The sequence below is a fragment of the Poromitra crassiceps genome (assembly GCF_964638095.1).
Source record: "Poromitra crassiceps genome assembly, chromosome: 16".
NCBI lineage: Eukaryota > Metazoa > Chordata > Actinopteri > Beryciformes > Melamphaidae > Poromitra > Poromitra crassiceps.
The window spans coordinates 21008517-21035478 of NC_139645.1; the positions used below are offsets into that span (position 1 = coordinate 21008517).

Sequence of the window (26962 nt, forward strand, 5' to 3'; positions counted from 1 at the left end):
AATCTCAGAAACCTTGCGGGACATGTATTGCAACATTTATTTTGGTGCTGGCGTCCATGGCTAGGCTACCGACTGACTACTACTGGGAGACATGGCAGCTGCCTGTGTTTGGTGCCTCCGCTAAATAGTCCGTGCGGGAAACGAAGCGAGAGAGACAGGTTCTTCACGGGAGTTTTAAACTGACGAACTGTTGTGAAACAAAACACTCGGTGTAGCGGAGCCTCTGCGGTTATATAACCGTGACGTTTTAAATCGTGGTTAATAGTCAAACCGGTTAACCCCTGCATCCCTAGTTACAACAGTGTTGAGCAGAGAGAGAGAAAGAGAGAGAGAGATTGACGGGTGGCTATCACGTGGGGCTTTCTCCCCGTCGGCAAACAAATCTTCATGAGAGAGAATAGCGACCGAAGAAGCAAGATGGACAATGTTGTTGTGCCAGCACATATTCTTGCAAGATTACCTCTCTAAAATGTCCGACTATAGTCAGACCTGGTTATACATATCCAGCATCAACAGAACATTAAATATATCTGATTTATTTTACCTAGAGGCTACCCATGACAATTCTGGACAACACGTGAAAAAATACAGTCGGGAGAGAGGAGAGGCGCTTGTGACTCGGCTCCAGGTTCGGCGTGCAAAAGGCGTGCGGTGTGATCGCAAAAGCGTGTAACAGGTTCACGCCCAGCTCGGCGTAGGCGTGGGTTGAGGCAAGGCAAGGCATAGATTGTCTGTGTGAACGAAGCGTAAACCTAACCTCTCCCACCCCCCACGCCTAAACCTAACCTCCCCCCAGACGCTAATGGGCGAGCAGTTGACTAATGGGCGAGCAGTTAGGCTGATGGGGGAGCAGTTGCCATAAGCGTCAAAGATGACTTCTATGGGTTTGCATTGAGTTTAGTCGGAAAGCCCAAGTCGTTTCATGGGTCGCTCAAGGGTACCATGTTAGTAACAAGTGGCGCATAAGGGACGGGACAAAGCGTCAATATGCTACGTGCTCAGAGTGAGAACGTGTTGGTTATGCGCGTGGAGTTGGTGAAGAGGTAGAGAGGAGAGGCTGGCCAGCGAGACTAGTGAAGAGGAGGCACATTGATTGATGTGATTATAACCAGTCAAACCCTAAAACGAGGGAATTAATCCCGTTCTCCAAATCAATGTGAGGTAGTCTAAAGAGAAAAGATCCAGGAGGTAAACATGATGTTAAAAGCTGTAAGCTATGCCTCTGCTGATCTGCTACACCACCACCCATGCGTGCATGCCGTTGTCTCGCTATGAAAAACATCTACATTATTTAAGGTTTCTTGATTATACAGAGGTACATGAAATAGATTACCAGGCGTCACTCTTCAATTCGGCATATAGGCTATATATCCACGGAGAGGCTACTCTAAAGGCCCACACGCACGGGGAGCAAATATTGACGTGCGTCAAGATCTTCCCCTATAGCGCACTGCAAGCGTCAGATCTGAAATGTATAGCCTACACCACAGAATGACAGAACATCACTATTTGGTGGAAATGGCCACTAATTTATATGTAATCAGGCACAATTGACCGATTAAAAAAAGTTGTTATAGTTTTGAGCCCGGTCATAAGCCTCTCCTAACATTAACTGCGGATTATAACCGTAGAATCAGGTCAGTTACCCTGCTAGACATGACTCAATAAACTGCTTAATCACTTTCTAAACATGGGGAGAAGCTCCGGCGCGGTTTGGAGCACAGTGCTGCTGCCTGCTACTGCAGAGGAAAGGTAGGCTACAAAATAGGCTACAATTCTCTCCTCTCGTCTCGATCAAATTATATGTTTTGAATGCATTTATTCCTAGTATAATTCTTCTCAGAGATCGACTTTGCAGTGGGAAATATCGCCTATTTTGTTCGTCACGTCAATCTGGGCAAGCTTGGGATAGAGGCTGTTGCATCATCCTACCTGTTTCCCATGCAGAGGGGGAGAGAGAAAAGGCAGTGCTGTGGCGGGAAATGACGCAATTCTGTCCAAATTTATTCTAATCTAATCTCATCATGACATCCAGGGATAGGCTATGTTTTTCTAGCCGATGTGTTTAGAACATTATTCTCACATTGTAGTCTTGCCAGTGTAGCGTATTTAGCCTGCTGTATTTAAACTGCCGTGGGATTTGAGGAGCACTTATCGAGACAGAGACGAGACAGGGATGGAAGTGGGCAGAGAGGGAGGGGGGAGCAGAGCACTTTGGTCGCTGCTGGAACCTTGTTTGACGCTCCAAAATGGAAACAGGTTGGGAGTACGAGCGTCAAGACAGTTTGACGAGCGTCAGAACGCTCTTGGTGCGTGTTCGGCCGTTTAAAACAATGGGTGGGCTTCCAAACGATCTGACGCTCCCTGTGCGTGTGGGCAGGGCCGATTTTACCAACGGGCTTACCCGGGCTGAAGCCCGGGTAAGCCCGGGACATCAAGGGGCCCAAAAAAAAAAAAAAAAAAACCCTTGATGGGGTTTTTTTGGGCCCCCTGTCCAGGGTCTTCGCAAAAAATGTTTTTTTTACTGACGCCATTAATTTTTTTTTGCAGAGTAATAACATCCACTGTGAGAGGGTGTCCACGCGCTATGCCGACCACTCGCAATGCCGACCTTAGGTTTAGGCGTGGGGGGTGGGAGAGGTTAGGTTTCGCGTTAGGGTCTGGGGGACGTTAGGTTTAGGCGTGGGGGTGGGAGAGGTTAGGTTTTGGGTTAGGGTCTGGGGGAGGTTAGGTTTAGGCATGGGGGCTGGGAGAGGGGAGGTCGGAACAGCGAGAGGTCGGAACAACGACATGGAACCCTGTGAGAGGGCTCCCGAATTTATCATGCTTAGGGCCTAGGGCTTAGAAAAGGAGAAGATACTGAATAATGACATCACAACAGTATAATCCTAATGTTGATTTAAAATGAGATATTCCTTTAAATACGGCTAAAAAAAGGCGGCCGAAGCCCCCCCTTCCGCTTGAGGGGGGGGGCCCTGCAGAGATGAATAGCCCAGGGGCCCATGAAGTGTAAAATCGGCCCTGCGTGTGGGCCTTAAGTGTATGTCAATTCTGGATGTGAGTCATCTGTTATCCCCACCTGCTGTCTTCCTCCGTTAAAACGTTTGATTAAAGATTCGCTAAAGGCACGCACGCACGCATCGCATTTCTTTTTATCGATAGCTTTAAATGTTGTAGGCTACTATACCATGGCATAGTGAAGTACGTTCTGATGGCTTCTAGATGATATCTAACCTTGCTTGCAAGATGGATAACCTCGCAAGATCAAAAGAGATTCTCTCGACGTAATCCATCTTGTCATGCACAGGCAGTTAAGATGATTGGCCGAACCATGCCAGCCCGACGAATCAGCGGCAGCCTTAGGCGGGCTCAGGCTCGTCTGGGCAAGTAGTGGGTACATGGTCTTTGTAGCTCTTTTCACTCGTCAACATGGCTGCCGCCGCGGAAGTGACAGGCAGTCTGAATGAAATTGAATGTAACGTTCTAAATTCTATGTATTAAATTCTAAAAAACATTTGGGAAGGCTAAGCCACACAACTAGTTCGTTATAATCTAACTTCATGCTTCGAAGGTGACTTTATGACGGTGAGGACTCAATCAATGAATACCACGGAGATCAGGCACAGGCACCTTCGGCGATCTGATTGGTTGAAGTTAACACCCACCAGCGGTGATAGACAGATGGGTCATCCAATCACCTGTCAAGTAACTTGGAAAAAGTCCCCGCCTCCGTCAGCGGGTCTGGTTACTGCATTCCCAGATCGACTTGTTTAGTGAAACGTATGTGGAGCTAAACCGTCCATCTGGCAGCGTCAGGTTAGATGATATCAGGGCTCAAAAGGTTGTGAAGAGCATCTTGGGATGTAACTTTGACAGTGACGGCTGCCATTAATTTACTCTAGTCAGCCTGCCTTGTGTTTGTCTGAGTGAGGACGGGGGGGGTGGGGCTTAGCGGAGAGGCATCACCATCACCACCACCAGTATCTTGGTAAAATGGCACTTTACTGGCCATTCGTGCACTTTATTCTACTACCTCATTTTACCGGTCGCTGCGTGTCTGCACTTTACTGATCGCTGTGCACTTTACGGATCGCTGTGCACTTTACGGATCGCTGTGCACTTTACGGATCGCTGTGCACTTTACCGATCGCTGTGCACTTTACCGATCGCTGTGCACTTTACCGATCGCTGTGCACTTTACCGATTGCTGTGCACTTTAATGCTACCTTGCACATTATCGGTCACTGTGTGCCACAAACAAGGTCCTTGATGTTTATTTAGCCTTTTATTTATTTTAACTATAGGCATGTAACATTTAACATGCTACTTGTGTTGTTTCTTGTCAATGTTCTTATTTGTATGTCTATATGCTGCAACTCAATTTGCCCTTTGGGACACTAATAAACTTGAACTTGAACTTGAACTTGATCTAGACTCTACAGGGGGGTCTATCTGGCTGCTGCTCATGGCTGATGCAGCTCTATCTCAATATCTCCCTGTGGTGTCTAAGCACCAAAGACTTTTAGCAATACCTCATTCTCATCATATTTTCTGTAATTCATCATTCATTCACTATTGTAATAAACATTATTTTATTCATTCTCTGGTCTCTAGTCTCTCCTGATTGAAATATTTTCATGCTGTCATCTTTCATGTCATCTGTTTTTAATGCATTTTCCTTTTGAATTTTAGAAGTATTCCCTCTAATTTGTTTTGAGAAGTTTGTTTTCCCTTCAGATGCTGAGCAATTCTGGATAATCAGAGTGACATTGAACCAACGCCCCTGCTGGAATCATGAAAGTTTCCCTTCCTCATATTTTCAAAAATGATTTGTTCAAAGTACTTTGGATAACACACAGAAACAGATCTATAGTTTGCATCATTGTTTCGACTGCAATTACTTTGAACATCCTCATAAGTTGACATGTTCTCATGTAATCAGGTTGTATCAGGTACTGCAGGCTATGGTATGTAATCAGGTTGTATCAGGTACTGCAGGCTATGGTATGTTGTCATGTAATCAGGTTGTATCAGGTACTGCAGGCTATGGTATGTTGTCATGTAATCAGGTTGTATCAGGTACTGCAGGCTATGGTATGTTGTCATGTAATCAGGTTGTATCAGGTACTGCAGGCAGAAAGAATGCGTGCCCGTCCGCATGTCCTCGAGTGCCCACCGCCCGCTTGGGGTCGGCAAAAGGGCTTTTCTGTGTGGAGTTTGCATGTTCTCCCCGTGCCTCCCGGGGGTTTCCTTCATATAGGAACCCCCTTCACAAAAACATGCAATATCCTGGTTGCTAATGTGGTTCCTCCTCTGGTCGTTAAGGGCGCCTGTTCAGAGGGAGGGGAACTGGTTGGAATAGCGTGAACCTCCCACGTCCTATGTCCTACCGGTGAAGCTTCCTCTGTCAGGTGAAAAGAAGCGGCTGGCTGACTGCCCAGGAAGCATGGAGCCAGTCTCGGCTCTCCCCAGATCGGCAGAGGATGGAGTAGCAACCAGGATTGAGAAATCAAGTGAGCACTAATGGGGGATAAAAATGGGATAAAAAAAAAATCTGGGGAAAAAAAAAAAAAGGTACTGCAGGCTATGGTATGTTGTCATGTAATCAGGTTGTATCAGGTACTGCAGGCTATGGTATGTTGTCATGTAATCAGGTTGTATCAGGTACTGCAGGCTATGGTATGTTGTCATGTAATCAGGTTGTATCAGGTACTGCAGGCTATATGGTAATGTTGTCATGTAATCAGGTTGTATCAGGTACTGCAGGCTATGGTATGTTGTCATGTAATCAGGTTGTATCAGGTACTGCAGGCTATGGTATGTTGTCATGTAATCAGGTTGTATCAGGTACTGCAGGCTATATGGTAATGTTGTCATGTAATCAGGTTCTATCAGGTACTGCAGGCTATGGTATGTTGTCATGTACTCAGGTTGTATCAGGTACTGCAGGCTATGGTATGCTGTCATGTAATCAGGTTGTATCAGGTACTGCAGGCTATGGTACGTTGTCATGTAATCAGGTTGTATCAGGTACTGCAGGCTATGGTACGTTGTCATGTAATCAGGTTGTATCAGGTACTGCAGGCTATGGTATGTTGTCATGTAATCAGGTTGTATCAGGTACTGCAGGCTATGGTACGTTGTCATGTAATCAGGTTGTATCAGGTACTGCAGGCTATGGTATGTTGTCATGTAATCAGGTTGTATCAGGTACTGCAGGCTATAGTATGTTGTCATGTAATCAGGTTGTATCAGGTACTGCAGGCTATGGTATGTTGTCATGTAATCAGGTTGTATCAGGTACTGCAGGCTATGGTATGTTGTCATGTAATCAGGTTGTATCAGGTACTGCAGGCTATGGTATGTTGTCATCTAATCAGGTTGTATCAGGTACTGCAGGCTTACAGTGTAAGCAGTCTTACTTTGTGTCTGAGGGTCCATGTTCATGTTCATTACTGGAGTCTGGATGAAGATCTCTCACAGACAGACAGCTGAGTGCTGGAGGCTCTGCCCCGCCCTCCTCTTCCTCCACACACACACTCATCTTCTGGACTTCAGTAACACTGTATACACGCACGCACGCACGCACGCACGCACGCACACACACACACACACACACACACACACACACACACACACACACACACACACACACACACACACACACACACACACACACACACACACACACACTTGGTCTGAGACTCTGAGAGAAGCTGTCATTAGTTTGTCCACTAATAAATCATTTACATCTCAGACACTTTACTGTAGTTTAACACCTGTACACTTCATTCAACACCTTGCAGACACTGACCTGATGGCCACACATCATTTTCTATTTTATAAGTACATTAGTTATGTATTCACTGATTTAGACTATTCTTTATAAGTATTTATTAACATTAGTCCTCCTGTAGTCTCCCTCCTTAATGACATGTAGTTTTATTTGAGGTTTATAATTGAGGTTTATAATTGTAACTAAACAGTTGTTGGCTCAGTTTGTTTTTCACCTGCACTAAAATACACCAGAATGCAGGATGTCTTTGTAACTAAAAGGTTCCTGGTGGGCAACTACAAACCCCCTTAAAAAGTGACCTGACCTGGGCTAAATGTAAAGAGCCAAAGTCTTACCCCCTTCCTGCTTATAGGCAGACAAACCAAGGGATTTCAACCACGATTTATGTCCCCATCAAAGAAATGTTGGTCTCGCCCCCGTCTTCCGGTGGCCTGTGCTGCAGTGTTTTCATTCCCCCACAGAAATGCAACAGTAGGCAGTCGCTAATAGCTATGAGTTAGAGAAAACAATAAGAAACATGACTAAACAAAGTGTTTGCTTTGATTCAAACCACTAGGCTACCCGGAATAAAACTGGATAATAATAATAATAATAAACTGCGTCATGTCGGCCTTCTTTGAAGTAGGCTACAGTCCCACCTCAGCTGTTCTGTGTTATTTCAGGTGAAGAGAAGTTAGATCTCGGTCAGAGACTTTGACATTATATGTTGTAATAACACTCACCATGTTTCAACCGTCTCCCTCCTGCTGCTCTGCTCTCTCAAAATGGAGATCTGAACGCGCTGTCTGAATGGAATTAAAACTGCGACACATTTTCATACTTTCACTTCTTCTTCTTCTTCTTCTTCCTCTTCTGTTTGGTTTTACGGCGGTTGGCATCCAAAATTACCGCCATCTATTGAACTAAACCTAAACTGAGATTAATAGACTACTTGCACAACTCCACTACTTCCTGAAATGAGTAGGGCAGTTTGGTTTCCTGTCCTACACTATTGGATGAACTGATTAATGTCAGGTGTGCCTTACTGCTGCAGTCACAACAACAGTGATCAGGCACACCTGACATTAATCAGTTCATCCAATTGTGTAGGACAGGAAACCAAACTGCCCTACTCATTTCAGGAAGTAGTGGAGTTGTGCAAGTATCTATTGAACTAAAATAAACAAAATAATCACCATATCCACCCCAAAGTACTCAGATTCATAATTCCTTTCCAGATGCAGACGCCTGAGTTTGCACAAACGCATCTCTCAGTATTTTATCTATCTCTGCTCCAGATACATCAACCACATCCAGAAATCTCTTTGCAGTGTCAACCACCATTTCAGTCCTCTCCGTCTTCCCAGTCATACTAGCAGCACAGTTTAACACCATGGCGATGAATGCCAGGAATCGCTTCTTGTCCATACAGATAACATTACTGTGACTTGCTCTTTCCTTTTCCGGCTCCCTTTGTACAATCACCCTGTCCTCGTTTCTTTCTCCTTTCCACCTTTTAACTCATTTACCGCCAAAGACGTCTTTGACGTGTTATCAGAAATAGCCCTCCCCGCCAATGACGTGTTTGACGTGTTTTTGTTTTTATTAGTGCAGCGCGTAGTTCAAACACTTCCCCAGCCTGTGACATAGTAGCAGGTCCCTAGCATCTAAGACAACACGTGAACAAACACATACCGCAGCTGTTGTTTTGAAACAAGCAGGAGGAAAATCAGGAGGAAAATCAGAAAACGGATAAACGCTTCCTTGTGCAGACAGGAGAAACGCCATTGAAACGCCCCTCGGCGCGCTGCTCGAGCTGGTCGCCTTCCTCTGTGCCAGCCGGGAGAAAACGGGAGAAAGTAATCCAGAGAGATGTGTTTGATCATCGGAGGAATGAGGAAATGATCGATCAGAGGGCGGTGAGGACGTGTTGAATAGCCGAGGGGAAAACGGGAACGATCAAATAGCAGGGAGGATAGGACAGGGAGACATGGACAAGGACGGGTGGACCAGAACAAAACAAAATAAACACACGAACAGCTAACAAGGCAGAAGCGGCAGTCACAGCAGCCCGCTGTCCGTTCTCAAGAGCTATTCAGTTGGTTCATGAAATCGCTGGGCTGCGTGCCCTCCAGTGTTGCTCCTGGCCAATCCCGGCGCCACAGGGCGTGGTTATTGCTTATCCTATGTGGGGTTAGAAATCACGCAACGAAGATAAAAGGGGGATTGTGTGTGTGTGTGTGTGTGTGTGTGTGTGTCTGTCTGTCGGTGTGTCTGTCTGCACACTCACTCACACTGAGTAAACTGTATTGTTGAATGTAAAAAAAAAAGCACTTCATGTGTATATATATATATATATATATATATATATATATATATATATATATATATTTTTTTTTTTTTTAATTTGTGTCATAACGAATAATATTTACATGTCTGATGTCAATACAGTTCAAAATAAAAGAATTGAGAGCGAGTTCTGCCTGAGAATGTGTGCTTTACAAAAATTGCCTTTTCTCCTGTTTATCTTCTCATGGAGACCTTTTGGGTGAAAACAGGGTGTATATAAATGGCTATAAGTAGAGTACAGAACATGCTAAAAGCCACTTTTTTTTCCCTGGTGAACCCAGAGATGTACATCTTCATTTTGAGGTATTGCAAATCACTTTGGTGCTAATAGATCATTTACTGTGGGTCTTGAAAGATGACCAACAATTATGAAAATCTTTGGCCTGTGCTAAATATTGGCAGTCCTAAACTGGCCATGAATGAGTTAACAGCCTCAGCATATGACGTCCCCCGTTCTTCTCTGATTTTGTTGACCTCCCTTTCCTTCTTTCTTTGTGGACAATCCACAGACCCCGCATCATGATTCCCCTCACAATGCAAACACCTGAGCTGTTCCTTCTCCACACTGCAACTTTCAATACCACTTCCATAAAGTGCTACTCCACAATCCTCCTTCCCACATCTCCTACATATTCTCTCCCTAGTACACACTGATGCCACATGTCCATACTCATGACAGCAATAGCACCTGATAGGCGCTCTCTCAAAGGGCCTCACCCTGTAACAAACATACTCACTAAACACTACCGATGGCAATTCCCCTTCAAAGGTTAAACACACACAATTACTCTCCTCTTTCATTCTCCTTGCTTCATACACATCTTCCACCTCCAAAAAAGTATTAGCATCCACTGACAACGGCACTTGACTTACAACACCTTTCCTTCTCTTTTCTACTCCCAACGGGAAACACTTCACACGTTAATTCTGTTCAAGCGCATCAACCTTAACAATCTCCAACACTTTTCTCCTCTGACTTTCAGACATACACTCAATCACCACCATACCACTTTTAGTAATCTTAACTGATCTCACAACTCCAACTTTCTTTCCAATGAACCTTCCTACAACATGTGGATCCTTAAAGATCCCGTCTGCCCATGTCACAGACACCATTCCCACAAGAAAATACTCCTTTCTCCTCATAGACTCATCGCTTAATTCCTTCTGTTTTATTTCCTTTATCTTTCCCTCCAACCCTTCACTTTCAGCTTCTTCCACCGCCATTTCCTCGCTCTCGTTGTCGCTACCACTAACTCTCTCTCCTCCATTCGACTCTTCCTCCTCACTAACAGGGGCATATCGAAGAGGCTCACCACTATCATTCTGAAAACAGGCTTCCATGCCTTTCCCTCCGCCTTTGTTTCCCAACTTGTGCTTTTTGTGCTTCTTGCCCATTACTGTCCGCTCTTTTTCACAAAACAAGATTCTGTTGACTTCAAACCGCTCAACTCGACGCCCCCGCCCAGCTGTCCCTCTTCTTCTTCGCTCCATACTTTCACTTTCAAGTTTGCACCGCCTGTAAAGAGAGCCAAAGTCACGGCCACTTCCGGGTTAGGCCTGCGCACCAAGAGATTTCATCCGCAATTCATTTTCCCATAGATATGTCGTAAAATGCTTATAAACATAGTTTTACTTGGTCAAACCAAGCGATTCAGCTCAGGAGAGACAATAGAACAGTTCACTCAGACCAAAGCTAAAAAAGTAAAAATAAATAATAAATAATCTGCTATATTCTTACGTTTTGGTCCGACTGCAATGTTATGGTCTCTCCTGTTTCTAAATACAGCTGAATCGTTTACTTTGACTAAGTAAAACTATGTTTTTACAAGCATTTAACGAAATGTCTATGGGAAAATAAATGGCGGATGAAATCTCTTGGTGCACATGCCTAACCCAAAAGTGGGCGTAACTTTGGCTGTCTATGGAGAAGCATTGTGGCATTTGAGTGGGGGAGCTGTAACTTAATTTTAATTCAAGCAGCAGCGGGACACAAGGAGATACTGTGGTGAAAATAACAAGTTAAAGCTAAGCTAACTCTCTATGGTCAGAAAAACGTGACAAGGTGCCCAAATGAAAATGAATGGAAATGATTGAGCTCGATGTGGTTTACATTTAGCTGAAACTTATGAATAAATAAATAGTCTTCTTATCCTACTTAGCCTACTACAACAACCAAGAGGAAAACACTGGGATGGAACCAGAAATAGACTATTGGAATTAAATAATAATGTGGTAAATTACCCCAAAAGAATCAAGTTACTACAGTTTAATGTGGCTTAATTACCTAAAAGTAGGCTAATGGAATGAAATTAAATGTAATCCAATATGTAGCCATTTGGTCATACGAGGTGACAAAGGACTGCAGCACTAAATGATAATAATAATAGTAATAATAATAAAGAAGTAAAAAGAAACACTTCTGTGTTCAACACACACACACACACACACACACACACACACACACACACACACACACACACACACACACACACACACACACACACACACACACACACACACACACACACACACACACACACACACACACACACACACACACACACTTATATTGAACCAAGCTGTGCATTATTATTATACAAATGAGAAATGATCATAAGGTGCTCTGCAGTTTGACAGACGGATGCTGCCCCCTGGTGGCTAAACGGCCTCAGTGAGAGAGAATCAGCACTGAGTTTGAGTTTGAGTTTATTTGATTCTCGGCCACAGTATTCACTGAATGAAAGCAGAATGTACACACAGAACTGTTCAGATCTAGCTAAAAACAAGGAAATAGATGTTAAAAAAAAAAGATTTCATATCACAGATCTAGCTAAAAACAAGAAAATAGATTATAAAAATAGATTACATATCACAGGTCACATTTTCAGGACATTGAAACATATAATACATCAAACACAGACATAAGAGTCTCTTAAGACTGAGTGTTAAAGAGTCTGACAGCAGTGGGCAGGGTTGCTGTTCTCAGGCGGTTTGTCCTGGCCGAGAAGGTCGTGAGCTGTCTGCCACTCCGCAGTGTCCTGCCAGTGCAGCTGGCTCTGTCCTGTGGGAGCAGGTCGTGCAGTGTCCTGCCAGTGCAGCTGGCTCTGTCCTGTGGGAGCAGGTCGTGCAGTGTCCTGCCAGTGGAGCTGGCTCTGTCCTGTGGGAGCAGGTCGTGCAGTGTCCTGCCAGTGGAGCTGGCTCTGTCCTGTGGGAGCAGGTCGTGCAGTGTCCTGCCAGTGCAGCTGGCTCTGTCCTGTGGGAGCAGGTCGTGCAGTGTCCTGCCAGTGCAGCTGGCTCTGTCCTGTGGGAGCAGGTCGTGCAGTGTCCTGCCAGTGCAGCTGGCTCTGTGCTGTGGGAGCAGGTCGTGCAGTGTCCTGCCAGTGCAGCTGGCTCTGTCCTGTGGGAGCAGGTCGTGCAGTGTCCTGCCAGTGCAGCTGGCTCTGTGCTGTGGGAGCAGGTCATGCAGTGTCCTGCCAGTGCAGCTGGCTCTGTCCTGTGGGAGCAGGTCGTGCAGTGTCCTGCCAGTGCAGCTGGCTCTGTCCTTTGGGAGCAGGTCGTGCAGTGTCCTGTCAGTGCAGCTGGCTCTGTCCTGTGGGAGCAGGTCATGCAGTGTCCTGCCAGTACAGCTGGCTCTGTCCTGTGGGAGCAGGTCGTGCAGTGTCCTGCCAGTGCAGCTGGCTCTGTCCTGTGGGAGCAGGTCGTGCAGTGTCCTGTCAGTGCAGCTGGCTCTGTCCTGTGGGAGCAGGTCGTGCAGTGTCCTGCCAGTGCAGCTGGCTCTGTCCTGTGGGAGCAGGTCGTGCAGTGTCCTGCCAGTGCAGCTGGCTCTGTCCTGTGGGAGCAGGTCGTGCAGTGTCCTGCCAGTGCAGCTGGCGTGCAGTGTCGTGCAGCTGGTCGTGCAGTGTCCTGCCAGTGCAGCTGGCTCTGTCCTGTGAGAGCAGGTCGTACAGTGTCCTGCCAGTGCAGCTGGCTCTGTCCTGTGGGAGCAGGTTGTGCAGTGTCCTGCCAGTGCAGCTGGCTCTGTCCTGTGGGAGCAGGTTGTGCAGTGTCCTGCCAGTGGAGCTGGCTCTGTCCTGTGGGAGCAGGTCGTGCAGTGTCCTGCCAGTGGAGCTGGCTCTGTCCTGTGGGAGCAGGTCGTGCAGTGTCCTGCCAGTGCAGCTGGCTCTGTCCTGTGGGAGCAGGTCGTGCAGTGTCCTGCCAGTGCAGCTGGCTCTGTCCTGTGGGAGCAGGTCGTGCAGTGTCCTGCCAGTGCAGCTGGCTCTGTGCTGTGGGAGCAGGTCGTGCAGTGTCCTGCCAGTGCAGCTGGCTCTGTCCTGTGGGAGCAGGTCGTGCAGTGTCCTGCCAGTGCAGCTGGCTCTGTCCTGTGGGAGCAGGTCGTGCAGTGTCCTGCCAGTGCAGCTGGCTCTGTGCTGTGGGAGCAGGTCATGCAGTGTCCTGCCAGTGCAGCTGGCTCTGTCCTGTGGGAGCAGGTCGTGCAGTGTCCTGCCAGTGCAGCTGGCTCTGTCCTTTGGGAGCAGGTCGTGCAGTGTCCTGCCAGTGCAGCTGGCTCTGTCCTGTGGGAGCAGGTCGTGCAGTGTCCTGCCAGTGCAGCTGGCTCTGTCCTGTGGGAGCAGGTCGTGCAGTGTCCTGCCAGTGCAGCTGGCGTGCAGTGTCGTGCAGCTGGTCGTGCAGTGTCCTGCCAGTGCAGCTGGCTCTGTCCTGTGAGAGCAGGTCGTGCAGTGTCCTGCCAGTGCAGCTGGCTCTGTCCTGTGAGAGCAGGTCGTACAGTGTCCTGCCAGTGCAGCTGGCTCTGTCCTGTGGGAGCAGGTTGTGCAGTGTCCTGCCAGTGCAGCTGGCTCTGTCCTGTGAGAGCAGGTCGTGCAGTGTCCTGCCAGTGCAGCTGGCTCTGTCCTGTGGGAGCAGGTCGTGCAGTGTTCTGCCAGTGCAGCTGGCTCTGTCCTGTGGGAGCAGGTGGTGCAGTGTCCTGCCAGTGCAGCTGGCTCTGTCCTGTGGGAGCAGGTCGTGCAGTGTCCTGCCAGTGCAGCTGGCTCTGTCCTGTGGGAGCAGGTCGTGCAGTGTCCTGCCAGTGCAGCTGGCTCTGTCCTGTGGGAGCAGGTCGTGCAGTGTCCTGCCAGTGCAGCTGGCTCTGTCCTGTGGGAGCAGGTCATGCAGTGTCCTGCCAGTGCAGCTGGCTCTGTCCTGTGGGAGCAGGTCATGCAGTGTCCTGCCAGTGCAGCTGGCTCTGTCCTGTGGGAGCAGGTCCTGCAGTGGGTGATGTGTGTTCATCATGTCCTTGACCAGTGTTATTGCTGCCTCTTCTCTCCTGCTTTGTAGGGATGGGAGTTGAGGCTGGATCAGGTTGCCCCTGGAGATGATTCTGATGGCTCTCCTTTGCACTCTCTCCAGTTGTGCTGTTTGTTTTTTGTTGCATCCCACTATAGGAGGACTCCTCCATATTCCAGACAAGGCCTGACCAGGGTGGTATAGATGGTCAGCAGATCTTCACAGGGTAGGCCTTGCCTGGCTAGTACAGTCAGGAAGTGGAACTTTTTCGAAGCTTTCTTCACTGACTGTTCCACTTGAGTGTTGCCGCTGAGGTCATCACTACATCAGTTTAAACCTTTATTCATACAAGGGGAGTCTTTTTTCAGGAGCTCCTCTCTCTCTCTCTCTCTCTCTCTCTCTCTCTCTCTCTCTCTCTCTCTCTCTCTCTCTCGCTTTTTGAATTTGAGGATCTCACACATTTGTTTTGAGAAGTTCGTTTTTCCTTCAGATGCTGAGCAATACTGAATAATCAAAGTGACATTAAACCAATGCCCCTGCTAGAATCTTAAAATATTCCCTTTCTAGAAACTCAGACTTTCAAAAACAATTCGTAAAGTACTTTGGCTAAAACACAGAAACAGTTCTTTAGTTTGCCTATTATGTTCGACTGCAATTACTTTCAGTACCCTCATCATTTGACAAGTTCTCATTTAATCAGGTTGTATCAGGTACTGCAGGCTTACAGTGCAGGGGCAATTGTAGGATCAGACCTCAGGGGTGCCCAAATTCTTTCCCATGAAGGGCCAAAACTCAATCTGGGTGGAGGGCCGAGGGCCAGAAATAAACGTTGTGGAATTACATTAAAATGTATTGTGTTTTATAGAAAATTAACATTCTAAATCTAAAATAACATTTCAATATAATAATCTACTTTTTATCTGTTTGGTAATTGTAATAATTTGCAATTGGTTATATATATTTAAAAAAACATCTGCATTTGTGGGGAGCTTAAACATTTAATCAGAAATTGACTTAATTCATAACTTGAAAAATCCTCAAGGTACTTTGAAAATGTTCAGAGGGAGGGGAACTGGTTGGAATAGCGTGAACCTCCCACGTGCTATGTCCTATACCGGTGAAGCTTCCCTGTCAGGTGAAAAGAAGCGGCTGGCTAACTGCCCATGTCTCGGAGGAAGCATGGAGCCAGTTTCGGCTCTCCCCAGATCGGCAGAGGGTGGAGTAGCAACCAGGATAAATAAATTAAAATTAGCACAAATGGGGGATAAAAATGGGTTAAAAAATCAGGAAAAAAATATTAAGAAAAGGAAGACAATCTACTGTAGGAGTGTTCAACTAGCCCATCAATATAGCACTCAAAACGTATCATGACACCAGAGTCTGATAATGACTTGCTAAAAATACATAATCTGCAATAAGTGCCCGCTATTAATTTTCCCGCATATATTAATTAATCGTTTGCGCATATTAAATAGTTGAACGACCTTCAAACTTATGGCCAGATGCATCGATTTCTTCAAGTGCCAAGTTCTGCAAAGAAAACAGGTCTCTTTTTTTTAGACTTCATTTGGTTATTTAACGTTTACTCCTATGAAGCTTAAGCTCAATCCATCAATTAGAACTAGACAGAATACAGAAAGCTAGGTGTTTTTACCTTCAAAATAAAAGCAATCATTTATTACTGGGTAGATAAAAACAGAAGAGTTGAATCACTATGGGTTAAACTCGAAGGCAGCAGATATTCCTCCAATTCCTGTGTATTTCGGACCACACACACATACATTGCAACGTGCATCAATTAGGCTATTACTTTATTTCATTGTCATTATTGTGAAGGTTCTAGCCAACATTTTCAGTTTTATATTCTGGCTGACTTGACGCTGCTCAGAGTTGGTGATGACCATGTGCAGCTCCAGTCTGCACATGAATCACTATCACAAAGTTTGCTGTTTGTATGCAGAGGCCATTGTCGTCTAAATGTGTCCTAAACGCTCTGAGTCTCAGTCTGATTTTAAAGCTATAGTACAGTACGTAACTTTTGTCTCCCCCTTCTGGCAGTGAGAGTAGCTATCTGTGTATCGCACATAGACCGTCTAAAAAAAATATGGACAGAGTCACCGTGATGTCACCCATTGGTTTTTGGACTCCCATTTTGAAGCCTAGTGTGGTCGTCGCCATCTTGGGGTTCTTAGGCAGCTCGCGTGAGACGGCACGAGACCAGGGGTTTCCCAGAGCCACAGCTCCGCCTCCTGTTGGTCCGTGATCGGCAAGCTGCGCGAACCCTGGACAGATCTGTCAATCACGCCAAACACTTTGTCTTTTCTATCTTCTCATTTACTCTCATTTACTCAGTTGTTATGAAAGGTGAAATTAGCTATAGAGATCAATACATTGTTAACATGGGAGTGAACGGGGAACAACTCCCTTTTGGAGCCAGCCTCAAGTGGCCATTCAAGGAACTACAGCTTTCAGTATCACTTCTGACTGACTGACTGTGTTACACACCACTGACTGTGTTACACACCACTGACTGTGTTACACACCACTGCCCAATTCTACCCACTTTTGGCAGATGGGAGGGTGCTAATGTCAAAGCCCTAACTAATTACTTAATGAGTTTTCAGTCATTATTACTTCAGTAGTTATATTACTTTTCCCAGTAAACAGCTGGACCACAGCTGATGTTTCTGACACACACACACACACACACACACACACACACACACACACACACACACTAACCCTACTTTCCATTAGCTAAAGAGTTGTAAGATGCTGAACCTCTATACCAGACCCCACACTGCCCGCCAGGCATTGTGTGTGTGTGTGTGTGTGTGTGTGTGTGTGTGTGTGTGTGTGTGTGTGTGTGTGTAAGGGAGAGAGAGAGTGTGTTGACATCACAAAGTTAAAGAGAGGCAGTGTCACTAAACCTTGAGTCCAAGTCAAATCCCAAGTCCTCAATGTTCAGCTAAGTGAGTCTGAGTCATCCTGTTAGAGCAAACACCACTCTACATCTGCCACACACACACACACACACACACACACACACACACACACACACACACACACACACACACACACACACACACACACACACACACACACACACACACACACACACACGTCATGTGGTATGGTGTCATCACATGTTGTTTCATATATCAGCCTTGCAGAGTTGTGTGGAGTGATCAGCTGTCTGTCAGTAGAGTTGTGTGGAGTGATCAGCTGTCTGTCAGTAGAGTTGTGTGGAGTGATCAGCTGTCTGTCAGTAGAGTTGTGTGGAGTGATCAGCTGTCTGTCAGTAGAGTTGTGTGAAGTGATCAGCTGTCTGTCAGTAGAGTTTTGTGGAGTGATCAGCTGTCTGTCAGTAGAGTTGTGTGGAGTGATCAGCTGTCGGTCAGTAGAGTTGTGTGGAGTGATCAGCTGTCTGTCAGCAGAGTTGTGTGGAGTGATCAGCTGTCTGTCAGTAGAGTTGTGTGAAGTGACCAGCTGTCTGTCAGTAGAGTTGTGTGAAGTGATCAGCTGTCTGTCAGTAGAGTTGTGTGGAGTGACCAGCTGTCTGAGTTGTGTGGAGTGATCAGCTCAGCTGTCTGTCAGTAGAGTTGTGTGGAGTGATCATCTGTCTGTCTGTAGAGTTGTGTGGAGTGATCAGCTGTCTCTCAGTAGAGTTGTGTGGAGTGATCATCTGTCTGTCTGTAGAGTTGTGTGGAGTGATCAGCTGTCTGTAGAGTTGTGTGGAGTGATCAGCTGTCTGTCAGTAGAGTTGTGTGGAGTGATCAGCTGTCTGTCAGTAGAGTTGTGTGGAGTGATCAGCTGTCTGTAGAGTTGTGTGGAGTGATCAGCTGTCTGTCAGTAGAGTTGTGTGGAGTGATCAGCTGTCTGTCAGCAGAGTTGTGTGGAGTGATCAGCTGTCTGTCAGTAGAGTTGTGTGGAGTGATCAGCTGTCTGTCAGTAGAGTTGTGTGGAGTGATCAGCTGTCTGTCAGTAGAGTTGTGTGGAGTGATCAGCTGTCTGTCAGTAGAGTTGTGTGGAGTGATCAGCTGTCTGTCAGTAGAGTTGTGTGGAGTAATCAGCTGTCTGTCAGTAGAGTTGTGTGAAGTGATCAGCTGTCTGTCAGTAGAGTTGTGTGGAGTAATCAGCTGTCTGTCAGTAGAGTTGTGTGAAGTGATCAGCTGTCTGTCAGTAGAGTTGTGTGAAGTGATCAGCTGTCTGTCAGTAGAGTTGTGTGGAGTGATCAGCTGTCTGTCAGTAGAGTTGTGTGGAGTGATCAGCTGTCTGTCAGTAGAGTTGTGTGGAGTGATCATCTGTCTGTCAGCAGAGTTGTGTGGAGTAATCAGCTGTCTGTCAGTAGAGTAGTGTGGAGTGATCAGCTGTCTGTCAGTAGAGTTGTGTGGAGTGATCAGCTGTCTGTCAGTAGAGTTGTGTGGAGTGATCAGCTGTCTGTCAGCAGAGTTGTGTGGAGTGATCAGCTGTCTGTCAGTAGAGTTGTGTGGAGTGATCAGCTGTCTGTCAGTAGAGTTGTGTGGAGTGATCAGCTGTCTGTCAGTAGAGTTGTGTGGAGTGATCAGCTGTCTGTCAGTAGAGTTGTGTGGAGTGATCAGCTGTCTGTCAGCAGAGTTGTGTGGAGTGATCAGCTGTCTGTCAGTAGAGTTGTGTGGAGTGATCAGCTGTCTGTCAGTAGAGTTGTGTGGAGTGATCAGCTGTCTGTCAGTAGAGTTGTGTGGAGTGATCATCGGTCTGTCAGCAGTCTTGTTGTCGCTTCCTGTCTCACGCTGCAGAGATCTCCAGCATCATGGCGGAGAGTGCAGACGTGGAGCAGCTCCTGGAGGCCTTCAGGCGCTTCGCGGTCCACGGCGACACCAAGGCCACGGGGAAGGAGATGAACGGCAAGAACTGGGCCAAGCTGTGCAAAGACTGCAAGATCACCGACGGCAAGAACATCACCGGCACCGACGTGGACATCGTCTTCACTAAAGTCAAGTGAGTCAGTCCTCTGTGTGGACATGCTGACATGCACGGAGCAACATGATGTCTCCGTCTGACACCGAGGCTCAGAGGCGTGCAGAGTAGCTCGCTAGCTGGTATCGAACCACTGTGCAGTGATAAGTGTGGCAAAATACTTCTACTGTACATAAACTGTATTTGTACCAGACCCATGTGAAATTCTTACGACTGTTAGACAGTCTTTATACATTCCATAAACAGCAGCATAACATGCTTCATTCAAATAAAAAATATAACAGATATGGAATCAGATGTGCCAAATAACATAGTCATCATTAGTGCACTCAAACATGACGCATCACATCCCAAACAGAACAGTTCCATGTTCAGAACCAATAACGGATCATCTGCGTGTTGGTTGCACTCACAGTCTCTCTGAGACTGAGTCAGCTGATAGGATAGCTGTGTCTTAGTTACGTCACACGTAATGTGCAATTTGATTTAATTTAATTCCAGTGTGCAATAACTGCAATTTGACACGTACTGTACATAGATTGTAACTGTAACTACTTATTGGATGCTATTCTACAATTCTTACTTTTACTATCCCATTGACCCTATTTTTTTATTTTATTTTATTGTATTTTATTGTATTGACTGTTTTTACGTTTAGGGAGATACTGTGTGATACTGTGTTATGCTATGTTGTGTTATGTGGATATTTCATGCCTGAGTGCGAGCAACTGCAACTTGTCCCAATTTCCCCCCTGGATCATTAAAGTCTTTCTGATTCTGATTCTGATTCTGATACATGTATTTGCCTGCAGCACTGTTATTTGAGGCTTTGAACCCACAATTGGCTTCAGAAAGCTTTGTTTGGCCATCAGTAAGTTCAACTGTACTATGAGTTTTGTTCGGGTCCTTCGATTTGGCCAAATGTTCGCCTGAGCTAAATATGCCCATACTTTTTCTTCTTTAACAGTGAAAGGAACACTACTAGTTTTTAACCCATTTTAAACAACAAATATAGATAAACAGTCAGAGAAGAATGATGAGATCCAAACCCACAGAACGGATGAGTGGAATAAAAAAGTAGGACAGAGAAAGGCACTTTTTCCAAGAGAGTCTCAAAGAAGGAATACATTGTAAAAAGTACATTTTGGACTCACTTTCCCACAGCTATGGAACATGAATGTTTTGAGTTGTAGCTGTTTTTGGTCTTGATCGGCATCTCTATACAGTATATTTATATATAGTATAAAATATATAGAGAGTATACAGTATACACTATACAGTCTATACAGTATATTTATATATAGTATAAAATATATAGAGCGTATACAGTATACACTATACAGTCTATACAGTATATGTATATATAGTATAAAATATATATAGAGTATACAGTATACACAGTCTATACAGTATATATATATATAGTATAAAATATATAGAGAGTATACAGTATACACTATACAGTCTATACAGTATATGTATATATAGTATAAAATATATAGAGAGTATACAGTATACACTATACAGTCTATACAGTATATGTATATATAGTATAAAATATATAGAGAGTATACAGTATACACTATACAGTCTATACAGTATATATATAGTATAAAATATATAGAGAGTATACAGTATACACTATACAGTGTATTTATATATAGTATAAGATATATGAGTATACAGTATATACAGTCTATACAGTAGCTACCTCCTTCTCCTTTAGTTTGTGATTCACATTTAGGCTTGTGAGGCTTTTGCACTTGTCCACTCCAAAATGGTCTTGCTTTATCCCTTTTTAACCACCGGGGGCTCCAGACTCTTTTCAGAGGAGTAACACCTCTTCAAACTGCTTATCGAATGGATCTGTCTGTTTGCTGCTGACCAGTAGCCAGCAGCTGTAATCTGAACTCTGTCATTGTTTCTGTCTGAAGAGCGAAGACGTCCAGAGTCATCACCTACGAGGAGTTCCAGAAGGCTCTGGAGGATCTGGCTCCAAAGAGGTTCAAAGGTCAAAGTAAGGAGGAGGCAGTGCAGTCCATCTTCAAACTCATGGAAGGCAAAGAGCCCACCAACGTCGGAGTAACGGTGAGACAACAACTCTTCCCCCAAAACATTTTGTAAGTTAGCCGACCAGAGAAACAGGTCCTACAGCGAGGCGATGGGTTTGTCCTCAGTGTTGAGTTTAAACAGCAGAAATCTGGAGTTTGGAGTTTCGCTGACTGCGGCTCTTCTTCATCCAAACTGCCTAACCGCCTGACATTGTTTTGATGACATCATCGCCTAACCGCCTGACTCAGTCCAGCCTGACTCGTTCTGATGACATCATCGCCATAATAAGAACTGCTCTCATGTGTGCGCAGAGCGAAGCTGCGTTCAGGAACAGGACGTCAGCATCCAAATATTTACAAAGTTCTGCAGATTTCAATGAACAGATTATGACGGGCTGACAGGTCCCGCTTATGAAATATGAGGCAGAAACAATCAAACTTTCCCTCCAGGGCAAATCTAGACTTGCTTTCCTCAACTGAAGCCTGAACGAGGAACAGCAAAGACCTGAGACTCACTTCACTATCTGCAGCCAGAGGGACTGTGACCAGTGTTGGGCAAGATACTGAAAACTAGTAATTAGTTACAGTAGTTACTTCTCTTAAAAAGTAAATTAATTACTTTACAAATTATTGCATAATCTTATATGCAGCAGTTTCCGCGCGGCGCACAATTGCTCAACTGCGCATCCGCGAAACTCATGCCAGTTGAGCGAGCGAGTAGTAATTAGCGAACGAGAAGTAATTAGTTACTAGGGAAAGAAACTTTGGCCTTACTTTATTTTATTGATTTATTGATTGATTGATTGATTGATTGATTGATTGATTTATTCATGTATTTATTCATTTATTTATTTACACACATAACTTTAGAGTTGCTGTGGCACAGTGTGGGGACAAGACATACTGTCAAATTGTATATATTATTATCGTAGCCATTATCACTATGATGAAGTAGTCAAACAATAAAACACATCAGCACAGATGAGTTCAAAGAGGAGGGAGAGAGAGAGCAGGGCTTAACTCTCCTACACTGGCCTGTGGGGCAATATAAGGAATGTATCATGTTGTTAATCTGGGCGATAAATGCCTTTTGAAATAATAATTAATATCTGCAGCCTCTCTAGGCTTCTTCTAATCATGAATGTAGCCACAGAGTGTGAGGGGGAATACAGCTTGTTGTGATAGAGTCACAGAGTGTGAGGGGGAATACAGCTTGTTGTGGAGTCACAGAGTGTGAGGGTGAATACAGCTTGTTGTGATGGAGTCACAGAGTGTGAGGGGGAATACAGCTTGTTGTGGAGCTGGAGGCTGAGAGCCAGAGAGGAGAGAGGAGAAACATCTGGACTGACTTCAGTCTGGAGACGCAGAACCAGAGATAATAAGAATACGTGGGCGGCTGTAGCTCAGGAGGTAGAGCGGGTTCGTCCACTAATCGCTTTGGATAAAAGAGGTCGGTGGTTCGATTCCCGGCTCCTCCAGTCTGCATGTCGAAGTGTCCTTGGGCAAGACACTGAACCCCAAATTGCTCCCGTCGGTGTGCCAGCACCCTGCGTGGTAACCTGCCGCCATCGGTGTGTGAATGGGTGAATGTACCTACTGACTGTAAAGCGCTTTGGATAAAAGCGCTATATAAATGCAGGCCATTACGTGTCAAAAGTCGGTTTTATTGGTTGGAGATTTGATGTCTCCTGGTGCAGCGTGATGTCACCATTAAAGATATAGCTAGTCTGTTTTAAAGGATGTTAAAGTAATGTTAATTATGATATAGAAAGACAAGAAAATTATAACAAGGTGAAAACATCATTTCATTGTGACTTTATTCTCCACTTTGGGACAGCCAATAGGATCATCTTAATGTGCTCTAATAGCCTATTATATGAATTTGACTTTTTTCACAGCTGAAACTATAATACAGAATGGCATTCAGATGAATGACTATCCAGTTAATTTGGGCCAAAAGTTAAATATTTTCCGGGGGGAAACAGTAGGTAGGCTCCTTCGGGTGACTATGGATCAGTCGCTGTCCATTTGTTAGTCACACTGCCTGATCTCATGCCGTCTTGTGCGAGCTGTGTGAAAACCAAGATGGCGATGGCCACACTCCCATACTGTAGGCTTCGAAACGGGAGTTGAAAATCCTATGGGTGACATCATGGTGTCTCTGTCCATATTTGTTATATGGTCTGTTGTGGAGCTGAACGGACTTCCTCTGTGGTTTTGTCTGTGGTGGAGCTGAACTGACTTCCTCTGTGGTTTTGTCTGTGGTGGAGCTGAACTGACTTCCTCTGTGGTTTTGTCTGTGGTGGAGCTGAACGGACTTCCTCTGTGGTTTTGTCTGTGGAGGTGAACCGACTTCCTCTGTTGTTTTGCCTGTGGTGGAGGTGAACTGACTTCCTCTGTGGTTTTGTCTGTGGTGGAGGTGAACTGACTTCTTCTGTGGTTTCGTCTGTGGTGGTTGAGCTGAACTGACTTCCTCTGTGGTTTTGTCTGTGGTGGTGGAGCTGAACTGACTTCCTCTGTGGTTTTGTCTGTGGTGGTTGAGCTGAACTGACTTCCTCTGTGGTTTTGTCTGTGGTGGAGCTGAACTGACTTCCTCTGTGGTTTTGTCTGTGGTGGTGGAGCTGAACTGACTTCCTCTGTGGTTTTGTCTGTGGTGGTTGAGCTGAACTGACTTCCTCTGTGGTTGTGTCTGTGGTGGTGGAGCTGAACTGACTTCCTCTGTGGTTTTGTCTCTGGTGGAGCTGAACCGACTTCCTCTGTGGTTTTGTCTGTGGTGGTTGAGCTGAACTGACTTCCTCTGTGGTTTTGTCTGTGGTGGTTGAGCTGAACTGACTTCCTCTGTGGTTTTATCTGTGGTGGAGCTGAACTGACTTCCTCTGTGGTTTTGTCTGTGGTGGTTGAGCTGAACTGACTTCCTCTGTGGTTTTGTCTGTGGTGGAGCTGAACTGACTATCTCTGTGGTTTTGTCTGTGGTGGTGGAGCTGAACTGACTTCCTCTGTGGTTTTGTCTGTGGTGGTTGAGCTGAACTGACTTCCTCTGTGGTTTTGTCTGTGGTGGTTGAGCTGAACAGACTTCCTCTGTGGTTTTGTCTGTGGTGGAGCTGAACTGACTTCCTCTGTGGTTTTGTCTGTGGTGGTGGAGCTGAACTGACTTCCTCTGTGGTTTTGTCTGTGGTGGTTGAGCTGAACTGACTTCCTCTGTGGTTTTGTCTGTGGTGGAGCTGAACTGACTTCCTCTGTGGTTTTGTCTGTGGTGGAGCTGAACTGACTTCCTCTGTGGTTTTGTCTGTGGTGGAGCTGAACTGACTTCCTCTGTGGTTTTGTCTGTGGTGGAGCTGAACTGACTTCCTCTGTGGTTTTGTCTGTGGTGGTGGAGCTGAACTGACTTCCTCTGTGGTTTTGTCTGTGGTGCAGCTGAACCAACTTCCTCTGTGGTTTTGTCTGTGGTGGAGCTGAACTGACTTCCTCTGTGGTTTTGTCTGTGGTGGAGCTGAACTGACTTCCTCTGTGGTTTTGTCTGTGGTGGAGCTGAACTGACTTCCTCTGTGGTTTTGTCTGTGGTGGAGCTGAACTGACTTCCTCTGTGGTTTTGTCTGTGGTGGAGCTGAACTGACTTCCTCTGTGGTTTTGTCTGTGGTGGTGGAGCTGAACTGACTTCCTCTGTGGTTTTGTCTGTGGTGCAGCTGAACCAACTTCCTCTGTGGTTTTGTCTGTGGTGGAGCTGAACTGACTTCCTCTGTGGTTTTGTCTGTGGTGGTGGAGCTGAACTGACTTCCTCTGTGGTTTTGTCTGTGGTGCAGCTGAACCAACTTCCTCTGTGGTTTTTCGACAGAAAGTGGCAAAGACGGCGATGGTGGACCGGCTGACCGACACGTCTAAATACACGGGCTCCCATAAGGAGCGCTTCGACCAGAGTGGGCGGGGCCGTGGCCGCGGCGGCCGCGAGGAGATCGTGGAGAACACGGGCTACGTCGGCGCCTTCAAGAACGCCGGGGACGTACGATGACAAGACCAAGACCAAGTAGGCTGACATTTGTTTAAAGACAAAACACATGGAGGAAATACAAAAGTAGCATAATACCAACCAGAAGTCATTTTACATTTTTGTTATTTAAGCCTAACCGAACCATTAGCCCAACCAAGTTGTTTTAGGTGCCTATACACAACCATAACACACGTTGTTAATGTGTTTTTTTAAATGTCATGTTAATTTAATGTTTTATAATTTGTGAGCATTGTACACAAAATGTACAGATTACATTTTTGTAACTGCCAACACAAACTGCTGTGACACCACATGCGAGGTACAGCACTTAGGTCTGGACCAAACCTTGAACTTTGACCCCTAACCCTAAGCTATGTGTGTGTGTGTGTGTGTGTGTGTGTGTGTGTGTGTGTGTGTGTGTGTGTGTGTGTGTGTGTGTGTGTGTGTGTGTGTGTGCGCATGTGCGTGTGCGTGTGTTTCCAGCTGACTCCCGGCTCGTCCTGAGCTGAAGCTGGACTGAACCTCAGACAGGCGCTCCGCTCCTGTCCGGGCCGGTCCAGGTTGCACTGCGGCCCTCTGGACTCGAGTTTATATGATCGGGTTTATGTGATGTCATCCGGCTTATGTGGTGTCATCAGGTTGATGTGATGTCATCAGGTTGATGTGAGGTCATCCGGTTTATGTGATGCCATCAAGTTTATGTGATCTCATCAGGTGTATATGATGCCATCAGATTTATATGATGTCATCAGGTTTAAATATGTTGTCATCAGGTGTATATGATGCCATCAGGTTTATGTGATGTCATCAGCTTTATGTGATGTCATCAAGTTTATGTGATCTCATCAGGTGTATATGATGCCATCAGATTTATATGATGTCATCAGGTTTAAATATGTTGTCATCAGGTTTATGTGATGGTTTATGTGATGTCATCAGCTTTATGTGATGTCATCATGCAGGACTGCAGGCGGACATGGAAGACATGCTGCAGCTTTGTAAACCATGTTCGTGTTGGTTTCTGTTGAATATAATTCATCTCTTCTTAAGGTCTGAGGCTGCTGTTGAGACTCAGCCAGGTCTCCACAATCAAATGTTGCCACGGTACCTTTCTGCAAACCACGGATACGATACGATCATCTCAACGTTTGTGAACCAAAAATATATACGAATAAAATATGTTGCATATCAACATTTCAACAAGTCCAACGACCACAGGAGCGTTTCCAACGTACATTTAAAAATATTAGTTAATTTGGAAACATCCCCGATTTTCCAACGTTAATTTGAAAACGTGACACAAATAAAACAACTTGGGTTAAGGTTAGGGTTTAGTTTATAGCTAAATAAGACTAATGTTAAATGTGACTAATAGTTGAAGGGTAGGCATAGGAAATGTTGGCTGTTGAAGGCAAACGTCTACTATGCCCATGGACCGCCGCCAGGCCCGGTTCTACGGGGGTGCAAAAGCATGCATTGCACCCTTATTTTAATTGTCTGCATGCTCAGTTGAAAAGTAAAAAAAAAAAAAAAAAATTTTTTTTTAAATAAATGCTACAGCTGCACACTTACTGTTTAAAC

The 26962-nt window shown here is 45.5% G+C and overlaps 2 protein-coding genes across 2 annotated transcripts in view; both read left to right on the forward strand.

Annotated features, from left to right (window-relative positions):
• LOC310791316 (tubulin polymerization-promoting protein family member 3-like) overlaps positions 1 to 26962 on the forward strand; it is a gene marked incomplete at its 3' end in the record, with an annotated part of 516176 nt that overhangs the window by 488542 nt on the left and 672 nt on the right. The window lies entirely within an intron of this gene.
• LOC310791319 (tubulin polymerization-promoting protein family member 3-like) lies at positions 19168 to 25406 on the forward strand. Its single transcript, XM_083653012.1, has 3 exons — positions 19168 to 19366; positions 21280 to 21433; positions 25229 to 25406. Exons 1-3 carry the CDS (start codon positions 19179 to 19181, stop codon positions 25400 to 25402), a joined length of 516 nt encoding a protein of 171 aa, XP_083509138.1. The 5' UTR covers positions 19168 to 19178; the 3' UTR covers positions 25403 to 25406.